General features: G+C 40.1%; 1 protein-coding gene across 1 annotated transcript in view; it reads left to right on the top strand.

Moving 5' to 3' along the window:
* Positions 1–221: 221 nt before the first annotated feature.
* LOC129208858 (protein FAM13A-like) overlaps positions 222–10,802 on the top strand; it is a 31,836-nt gene continuing 21,255 nt past the window's right edge. The window contains exons 1-5 of the mRNA XM_054832272.1: positions 222–433; positions 2,058–2,232; positions 2,408–2,617; positions 4,404–4,587; positions 9,660–9,795. Of these exons, the coding sequence (XP_054688247.1) occupies positions 404–433; positions 2,058–2,232; positions 2,408–2,617; positions 4,404–4,587; positions 9,660–9,795 (735 nt within the window). The 5' untranslated portion in view covers positions 222–403. The remainder of the gene's footprint in view (positions 434–2,057; positions 2,233–2,407; positions 2,618–4,403; positions 4,588–9,659; positions 9,796–10,802) is intronic.

The following is a 10,802-nucleotide window of genomic DNA, read 5'->3' as shown; positions in this document are numbered from 1 at the left end:
GAATATCTGCAAATCCGCATTGAAAAAACCTACTCCAAAGTACATATCAAGCACACGATCAGCGTGCTTCAGGAAGCTGTGCCATTGTGTGCATTAGGTGCCATGGAAACATCTCCTGATGGTAACACATCCGTCAGCTTGTGCAATGTGACTCCGGAGGCAAGCATTGGCTACAAGGAATCCACTTCTGCTAGCAGTTAATTTCTACCTTTGACAAAATCTGGAGTGAAACTACTGATTAAGATGATGCCTAGCAATTACGCTACGATAAGTTAATTACAGAGGAACAGCCCAATGGCTGCAGTTAGCTTTGGCCAGGCTGCATGGATTTGTGAGGGGAAGAAAGGTGATGGTGTCTTCTGAGCAGCACAGCTGAAATACTGACACTCTCCTGCAGTCTAATATGGGAGCAGGTGCCTCCCTTTCAATTTGTGTAAGTGAACTTAAATCTGGCTTCTTGAGTCCTTTCTTAAATCCTCTCTTCTTTCTGAGAAGGTGTTGCTTCTTCCCCCAACCCAGCTGCGGCACTGGAAGAGGGAAAGAGGGGGTATTTAGCGTAATAGAGATGGAGACTTTTTCTTTTTTTTTTTTTTTTTTTTTAACACCTCATAGCTTGCATATAAAAATGCTGTAAAACATGTTTGGTACATGCTGATATTGGTTCCTTTTAGGTAATTATTAATGCTTTAGCATTACCACCATGTTCTAAGCTTGCTTATGTACCAAAAGAGTGAAATGGGGTCTAGGTATTTCAGCATGTTTGTGTGCATTCGCCATGGCAGCGCAGCTGGACGCAGCCTCCTCGAGCTCCGGCTTGCGGCTTTACAGAAGGCGTGTGTTTTATGAGCTGAAAAACAGCTTTTCTAAAGTGGGTCCGCTACAAATCTATAGGAAAGTCTTTCCTTTTTCCCTCTGAAAACACAGTAATAAAAACATTTAAGAGGAGGCTGGTTTTAGAAGGTGTCAGGATGCTGCTACAAAAAACTAAAATCCTCCTTTAAAAAGAAATGCAGATACTGTTTAACTATTCCTGATGCAGAACTGGTAAATCCAGGTGTTCCCTTTTTGGACTTTTGTTCTCCTTGCATGGTGTAAAATGTGCAACTTGGTAGAAATGTGTCCTCTCTTTTGTGACTGTGAGCATAGCCCGCCTGATAGGAAAACGTGGACAAAATGCAGCCCAGTGGGTAATGTTGGCTGCTTGTAAGGCAAAGCAGGGGGTGGAAGAGGAGGGAAGGAGGGTAAGGGAGCAGGGGCTCTTCATGGCTGGGTGGCAGTTCCCCCTTTCTTAAAGAGGTCCCCCTGAGGCGCCATTTGTGGGGCTGAGGAGCTGCAGAACGTTCTGGAACCAGCTGGAACCGGCTGAATCCGGGCGTGCCCCGCCCAGGGCAGCCCCACCCTCTCCTCACAGAGACCCCTCAGCCCTGCTGCCACATCGCGGTGTGGGCACCCCGTGCAATATCCCACATACTTTTCAGCACACATACTGGGCAGCCTCTCCATCCTGACAAGATAAAAAAGCAGCTCCTGAGGGCTGGTTGTTCGTGATTTCTTATGTATGTTTTTGCATCGGTTCATGGGGTAAGAAATTTGGAATAACTGGGCGAGCAGATGTGAACCCTTTAGCAGACTCGTGCCCTGGCTGCTGTTTAAATTCCTCTTATGGCTCCTCTGTGAATCTTGCATTTTTTTATCTTTGTGAATTGGGTAGAAATTCACATATTTCACAGGGCTGGAGGGTTGTGCACCAGCACTCGGTCAGCCTTTTTCCTGACTGTTGGGGCCCTTCTTGAGGAAGGGGTTTAGCTATCCCTCCCTGCCCTAAACAGGGCATGTGCCTTGACCTGGAGCCCCATTTTCTCTGAATGTAGATGTGAATGGGTTTTATTAGGATTTACCCCATTGCAGGTCCTGTCTCAGCTCTACAAAAGAATGCTGATACTAGTATTTTTAAGAAGTAAAAGAAGAACTAAGTAGACCTTAAAGGTCCTTTTACTTGGACCTTAAAATAATAAAACCCAGTTTCTGCTTATCACTTGCCTATTTTTATTCCCCAGAAATCATTATCTTCTATTCAAGTCAAGCACACAACAAATAAAGTCTCGCCAGATCTACAAATCAGCAGAGAAAGAAGCACATTTGGTGTTCCTCTGGAAAACCTCATGCAGGATGTGACACAATGTGGCATTCCCTTTCTTGTGACACAGATGGTAGAGTACCTAGAAGTGTTTGGTAAGTTTGTGTTTTCTCCGTTTAAGCTGTACTTTTCAGCTGTAACTGCTGAAAAGTCTATTTTTACAATTATTATGGTTTCCTAGAGGGGTTCTTGCTTTCTGAGATCCAGTTCTCATCACATAGGTAGGGTAATGCAACCATTGCTTACTGTTTCATATTTCTTCTTAAACAGGTCTGGAACGTGTCGGTATATTTCGAATCAGTGGCTCAGTCAATAAAATCAAGGAATTGAAGCAGAAATACAATCAAGGAGAAAAAGTAGACCTTATTAATGATGGAGATGTTGATTCTGTGGCCAGTCTCCTGAAACTCTTTCTGAAAGAACTGCCAGTGGCTGTTTTTCCAGACAACATCTGTTCTGCCTTGCTAAAAACTTTCCAAGGTACAGAATGGGCACCTTCCAAGCTTCTGTCCTTTCTCATAGTGACAACAATGTGTTTCTTGCACCTTCCTATAAGCAAAGATTTGTTTCCTTAATCTGAGAGTGATGTTTAATTGCTTTTGATGGACCAGTCTTCCATGAACTTGTGTATAGTCTTTTTTTTTAATTCATTAAGGCTTTTGGACTCCCTAACATCTTATGGCAAGGCATTCAGCAATTCAATCCTGTATTCTCTGAGAAAGTACCTCTTCTGCATGCTTTCTTTTAAATTGGATACCTTACTCGTTACTGAGATAACATTTTTATTTTTAATCTAGTCACCATCGTAATGATGCTTGTGCCATTATGTAACCACTGCCTCACTACTTCTTTTCCAAGCTGGAGCCTCTTTTTCTATTTAACCTTCCCTCATACAAGAACCTTTTTGTACCTCCCGGTTCCTATTTAATACTTTTACTAGATTTCTTATAGTCGTCTTGGACAGCAGTGTGTGGAGCACCATGAAGCATTTAAAATGCAAAGCCGAGTTGAGTACCTACAGCAACACACTGTCTAGTTCCCTGTTCATGTCTATAATGGCTGAGCTAATGCATTCAGACGATTCTGCCCAGTGATTTTGAGTGATAACTAGTTCAGGTGTTTGCATACAAATAAGTGGGTTTTGTTGGTTAGATTGCAGGTTGCTTTTGTTCAAACTTCATCTGCTAAGTGCCAAGTTATGTACGTGTTTACCCCCCGCCCCCCCCCCCCCCAAAAAAAAAAAAGGGAAATAAAAGAGAAAAGGGTCACTTTCATCAACTATGAAAGTTGCTGCTGAAGGATCTACAGTTTTCTGCAAGCACCTTGTTTTGATGACCCTGAACAGTCTTGCTGGTTTTTTTGTTGTTTGTTTTGGTTTTTTTTTTTTTTTTTAATTTTTTCCCCTCTCCATCCCCCTTTCCATATCTCTCATTAATAGGTTGAGCACCATGGGTCTTGGCCTTGCTGAAATGTATTTTTTAGAGCTAAAATTGCCCTTTAGAGTATGATTTGCTATTCATGATGTCGAAGCTACTCAGATGTGTCCTGGTGATCTAGGGCAAATTTGAGCATCAGCTGCCAGTTATTGAGCAGTACTGTCATCTCAGTTCTAATAAACCAGGAGACTTTATCATACTAATTCTGAACTGCTGATCTAATGGAGTTGTTTGGGAACCCATTTTCTGCCTTGAAACTCTTCTTTGAAGAATGAGAACCAAGGAAATGCTAAGTATCCCCAATTTAGATTTTTAAGCATCTCTTGTGTAACTACAGTTGCATATTTATAGAGCAGAAATGTTTTGAGACTGAGAGATACCAATTAGTCAGGAAATGATGTGGGGCTGAAATGGTACAATTTTTTATTTCTCTTAATGAGAATCATACAGCATGTGTAAAATCTCTGGGGACAGTCAAGACTGACAAACTTATATCATCTTTAAAAGCAGCTTTAAGGATTCAGGTACATGACTACTGTCTGCAATTCCATTAAAAAAACAGCAAGTGTTAGATGATTCTGTCAGAACAGGAAGAACAGCAGAAACAGTGTATATAAAACTCAATACCTGGAAAATCCATGGTAGTTAAATATTAATGTGTGAAAATTGTCAAAATTTAGTGTACAAATTCTTTATTTAGGGCATATTTATTCTTTACTTTGCTCTAATGTATTTTAAAACCTTTATTCTTTCTCAGATCTGTAATAATGACTATGAAGAAATTGTGTTATCATTAGGATTATTTATGTAATAACTTTTTCCCCCCCCAGAGCACAAAATCCACACAACAGAATGTATAGAGAACCTGAGACGGTTGCTCAGCTGCCTGCCCAAAGCCCATCAAAACCTTCTTCAGTTCCTGTCTGCTTTCCTGTTAAAGGTAGCAACATACAGTGCTGTGAATTTCATGACTCTGGAAAACCTAGCCATTGTGTTTGGACCTGCTCTGTTCAAGTGAGTACTCTCTAATTAGCTATCTTAAATAGTACTACTAGATCACACTTTACAATGAGGCTTTCTGTCATAACTGTACATTCAATAGTAAGTGCAGCATTTTGAAAGTTAAACGTTTACATAGTATCTTCTGGGCAGATGTGACAGATTCTGAGCTGGCTGACCAGCGTCGTCCTGTTAGGCACTGACTGCACAGGGCCATCTGATATCAGAGAAAGGAATCTCCTCTATTGAGACAGACAAGTAACTCATTCTGCCCTTGCCACTAAAATGCAAGTTGGCATTCGAGCAGAGGCCAGCTGAGCTTGCAAGCAGTAAGGGCTTGGCTGAAGCTAGGGAAGGTGTGTTTGGGATGATGGTGAGCAGACGCATAACTGGATGCTAAAAAAGACAGGTGGGAGGATGTATGTCATGCAAGTCAAGGTGGTGAGAAGGAACAGCCTGGAGTCATCTGACAATGGAGGATTTTCCAGTGAAGCTGGAACAATTTAGGTTTTTATTGTATTCTTCATGTTGACACTAGAGGATGTTAAAATATTTGTACTTGTCTTACAATTTGTAAACCCTTGTTTTTTTAGTGGATCGTAGCCATTCCAGCTTAATGTGAAGTATAAGCCAATGCCGCTTTTCAAAATGTGTATGTTAACAAGTAGTATTTTCTATGCAGTAAAAAAAGCCTTATTATTTTTCACTTTTTTTTGTATGGCAAGCCAAATAAGTTATTAAGAAGATATATTCGGCAAAATTGGTACCAAGTATATTAGAAATCAATGATAACCTTCATTTGGGGAAGTGTGCTCTTAAACCTTGCTGCTGTTTCCATAGGTCTCTATGTTTGTGTCTGCTTACCTGCTCTGTGGGCTTATCACCAGATGTACCAGCTTACAACCTTTGCAGGTGATATAAGTAAAAGGACCCATACTTTAGAAAAAGTACAGCTAGGGAGAAGAATCTAGCAATGTGTAGTGTGGTAAGAGTTATGCCATTCCCTCCTGTGAGAACAGGCTTCACCATGGAGGATGTTCAGTGATGGGACAAAGCAATTCTACAACCAAACCCCAAGTTTCTTAATATCTGCGTGCTAAAATTAGTAAATGAGTGTAGGCAGATGAGGTTTAATTCCCAGTGTCTGGATTAGTTGTGTGGTGATACTTACACACAGGTAAAAGACTGATGCCAAAAGGCCTTAACCAAAAATCTATCCCTTGACCCCCACACTAACTCAACAAGGACTGCACTGACTGTCACTTTTCTGCCATCGGGCCCCCTTTGCCATCACGTGTGGCTTCTGTGCAATGTACACACAGCAAGAATACTTTATTTTATTCCTTTATCTCCGTTCCCAAATTCTCTGAACTGATTTCTGTATTTACATATAAGAATCCAGTAGGCTCCCTTATTGATTGATGAGCTGTTTCAGTTTTTAAGCATTCCACTCTGTTTTGGGACATGGTCCAGCTACTTCTGAACATGCCCTTCTGTCTGTTTTTTAAAGTACGCTTGGTGCCAAACTAAATGCTTGTGGCAATGACCTGTCAAAGAAGCCTTGAAAATTATCAGCATCAAGTTTCCCTGTCAGAATGGCTTGTCAAGACAACACAGCTACCATAAATAGAAGTATATCTGCCCTATGCACATTAACTCTAGCTTTTTACAGTCATTCTGATCTTGCCAGCTCTGGGAGAGAAACCAGTAAGCCTGGAGTTCATTTTTTTGTAAAGTGTGTGACTAGTGCTGTCCTTGGAGAGTTACCTCCTAGGCTTATGAAAAAATCACCTTTTTGGTAGTTGGGCGGAGAGGAGAGGCTTGCAACTGGCATTTTCTCTCAGTGAGATTGCTGTACCACTTCCTGCTGAGTGACCTGAGACCTTGAACGATTCAGAATAAACCATTCGTATTGTCCTGTACAGCAGTAAAATTCAAGACAGTCTAATGTGGCAAACCATATCTGCTGATACAGGGAAGAAAATCATAAATATCCTCTATGTCTTTCAGAGCAAGAATTAGTGCAATTAGCTGCCACTTTATGAAACATTTGGCAACCAGGGTGTAGATTCACTGGAAAGTGAGACAGGTTGGGTAGTATTGTTGTTCAGTCAGAATGTGAAGGTTATGGAAAAAACAACTCTAGATCTAATCTGCAGAAATGGTGGAAATAACCTTCTGGATGTAATGTCATCTCCACTTATGGCACTAATTCAGCGCAGGTGTTAAAACTGTTCTGCATGTATTCTTGTCAACCTGTGCTTTTGTGCAATTACTTCTTCCTTCTTTGACATTAAACAAGTAAACTAGGTTGTTTATAAGCCTTTTTACTTTAATTTTTTGATCTATTTATATTCAAGTGTAAATTCTGTCTATAATTATCACCTGTCTCAATCTGTTGACACTTTTATTTGTGGGGACCTATCATGCTTATAGTTTCACTGAAGTCACTGAGTTGGAACATTCAGTAGTTGGAACACGGAACACATATGGGCCTTGGGGACGCAAAATTAGAATATGAAACTTGCTGCTTATTATACCTTGGAAGCCTAAACTGCATATACTTCACAATTAGTAACTATGGTAATTGCAACACAAAAAATATAAGCCTTGGCACAAGTATTATATTGGAAGTCTAGTTACAGGGTCACAGAAAACTCCTATTATCATGAACTTTAAATGCTAGGAAAATAATATCACTGTCTCCATTCGTCTATCAACTTCTGCTGTTGATTTCTTTCTGCTCATGCTCTGAACTATTTATTTCTGTTGCCATTCATCCTTCTTGTGAGCTGTTTCATGTCCTGCTAGTCTCTGTAAAAATCAAGGAGAATGTGTTGCTTCACTTTTATCAGAGATTCAACTGATGTTACTTAAATTTCTGTGGGTATTTTGTTATGCCTCATCTTGGTCAAGAGATTTCTGCTACTAACCTCAGTAAGTAAATCTTGCATGAGTGCACAAGGATGCTAGCCAACCAGCTGTTTGCTTCTACTCACTTTGACTCATTCTTTCTGTAAATTTGCAGCAAGCCTCTGCCAGCAGGGAACCTTGGCAGATCTCCTGAACAAAGCCAAGGCAAGGGACTGTATGGATTTTCTAGCTTGCACTTTGTGGCAAAGCAACTTTGAAAGGCTTAGACTCAAGGAAACCAGTAGCTGATTCCTGATGTTCAAGTTCTAATTGTTTCTTATTTGTAGTAAGTGTTCTCCTGTGTTTGATTTGCACTACAACTGATTACAGGGCTTTTGTGGTGAAGTATAGAATATACTTCAGGAGCTGTGCTCTTCCTAGGAACTTTTTCCTGGATTTAGCAGTGTGTGAACATGGTTCCCCTATTGTCAGTCTGATAATGTAGTTTCTGCTAGCATCAGAAGTATCTGAAGAGGCAAGAAGTGATTATTTTAAAAAATTAATTGAAAGTAATTGTGGAAGGTGGCTGCAGACAAAACTAAAAATATTCTATATTTGGAATAAACATCTGTTGCCACCCGTGAATATCTGTGGATAAGCAGACATTGATATTTGGAGTCAGCTGTAGGTTGCATCCTATGTGGCTTAGATTTGTTTTAAAATGAAATGAGAACTGGGCACCCAAAACGTAAACTGCTAGTAAGGGAAAGTGGGACCTAATAAGTCAGGCGAGAGCTGTTCATCTTCATGAACAACTTGCGCAGTACTCCTTGCTAGTAAGGAGTTAGCAGCTGGTAGAGATGGATACAAGAACATATGTCTAAGTTAAAGAAAGAAGCTGAAAAAGAAGGCAAGAGACTAAAAAGACTGCTTGTATGGCCTGTGAGTTGAAGGTGTTAAAGTTTGGGTAAGCGAAGAATAATCTCTTAGGATTGTTGTATGCAGGAAAGGCTGTTGCTCAGTCAACCAGGTTTTACATGCAGGCTTGCTTTCTGTGGGGAAACTGAGCCTGTCCTAAGAAGAATAGGAATCCAGGAAGGAGAAATGTTAGCCAACCCTAAGGAAAGAAGAAATGACACAGTAGTTTATCCTGTAAAACTGTCTATGTTGGTCCTGGCTATAACTCTGCTTAAACCATCTCCTTTAAAAAGGAGCCCAAACTCAAGTTCTTATAGAAACAACAGTAAGTTTACAAAAGAAGAACGTGAATAAAAGCAATTGGATTGGGCCCAGTGTGTGTATTTGTACTATAAAATCACAAATGAATATTGAATGTACTGATTTGGCAAACAGAACACTGGTGTGTGTATGTCTCCACATTAGTCTCCAGAGTTTATGAATTTCTAGTTTAAATATTAATATTGTGCTGGGTGGAACTGACTTGGCGCAGCATGGCTGGAGAAGCTGGATTAAGGCAACAGCATTTATGTAAATGTCCCCCAAACTTCCAAATAGTTCATGGGGGAATATGCAGTTCCTTCAAGGAATGAGATTAGAATCCCCTATGAAGAATCCCTTGACTTTAATTAAATGATTCCAACTTAGCGTACTTGTGTGGATAGTACAAGTTCAACTACCATTTATTAAAAAAAAAAAAGAGAAAGAAAGCGAAAAAAACAACCAAACAACTTGTTAATGGGAGCATCCGGAAGTTCCACTGCATGAGTACCTGATATGAATTTATAACAGTTTCTTACCTATGGGTTTTTTCCAGGTATTTCTGGTAATGAGACCTTCTGCCCATCAAAGCTCACTTTCATAAACTAACCTAGAATAAAATAACTCTCTTCCAGCCCCAATGCCAGTGAGTGGTGGCAGATTTCTGGGGCTTTTTTTTGTCGTCTTCATCCTTGATTTTATGAACCTCATGTCTGAGTTACTGTCAGGTTCTAGCTGTTTTACTGTGGTACCTCAAAGATTCATCGTGTTGTGAACCATTGCAGCAAACTGGGACTCCATCACTGTGAGGCTTATGGTGTTGTGAACACATCAGAATAAGTTGGTCCCTGTCCCAACAATTGCTTGTTGGAAATGAGGCTGGGACACTGTTTTATCCAGCTGCCCAACTGGCTGCTTTGTGGAATTATCTTGGGTACTGGAGGACTCCCTGTCTGACTTATCATTAGCCCCTGATCTGAGAGCTCCTAAACTTCATCCATCTCTTCTTCCCTTAGGATCCCCGCCAGTCCCTTGGCTTGTGAAGAACAAAGGCTTTACAATGGCCTCCTGCTGTATTTGCTTCAACACCATGAGATGCTTTTTGTTGACCTGAACCCTTGTTTCTCACAGAGACAAGCAGATGGCCTTCAGGTAAGAAAGTTACATTAATTGATTCAGCAAGCAGTCAAAAGTGCTTCATTAGGTTGGAACCTACTAATGTAAATATTCATCGTATGCCTAAGCTAGAGGGGAAACATGAGTGTTTAAAATTCTGATTTTGAAAAAAAATGCAAGTGCAAAATTAAAAGATCAAGAATAAAATTCCAAGCTGTTCAACTTTAAAAATCTTAATGCTGAGCTTTGTTAGATCAAAGCCACTGCATTTTTCCTCGAGTGAAGCACTTTTTATTTTGCGTGTGTGTTTGACTATACATTGGTGGTGCAGGAAAGCAAAACCAGAAGAGTGAAACCCCTCTTACCTTGCCAGAACTCACTGTGTATATTTCAGTCTCTCCTTGGGCATATTCTTTTCTAAACATTTTTAGTACTTTGATTCATTTGTTGCTTTTTTTGTCAAAAACCTCCTGGTGGAAGAAACATGATAGACAAATGCTGATTTAGGGAAAGGGTCAGTATAAGTCTTGTTTTCAGTTTGTGATGTGGTGTATCATTGCTGCTTAATGTGAAATTGATTTTTAGAAAAAGACATGAAGGAAATGTTGTAGCAAAACCTACAGTTTAATACTGCACCACACATCCTTGCAGTTCATGACTAGATTGATATAGTGTGCCAGATGAGGTGAAGGATTATGAAAGAGATTTGCATTGCATGTAATTGTAGATCATGCTGCTCATGTTTGTGACTCCTTAATTTCCTGGCTTCTTTCTCCAAGTATATCTCTGTTAAGGAAAACCAACAGACTTCTAATACAAAGTCAAATACAGTATTTAGAGCATATTATATATCCCAAACTGAATATTGAGACTGTAATGCTCATTGGAATCTCTCTTTAAAATAAATCCTGTACAGCCGTAGGTACAGAGAACAGAATACACTGATACAAGGATGTTTCTGAAATATTCCTGCTATGTTACAAGACATGGCCTCAAATGTAAAACCAGGATTGTTTCACACAAAGATGATGTTGTAGCTCATG

This window comes from Grus americana, chromosome 7 (genome assembly GCF_028858705.1).
Source record: "Grus americana isolate bGruAme1 chromosome 7, bGruAme1.mat, whole genome shotgun sequence".
Taxonomy (NCBI): Eukaryota; Metazoa; Chordata; class Aves; order Gruiformes; family Gruidae; genus Grus; species Grus americana.
This window is presented reverse-complemented; position numbering and strand designations above follow the sequence as displayed.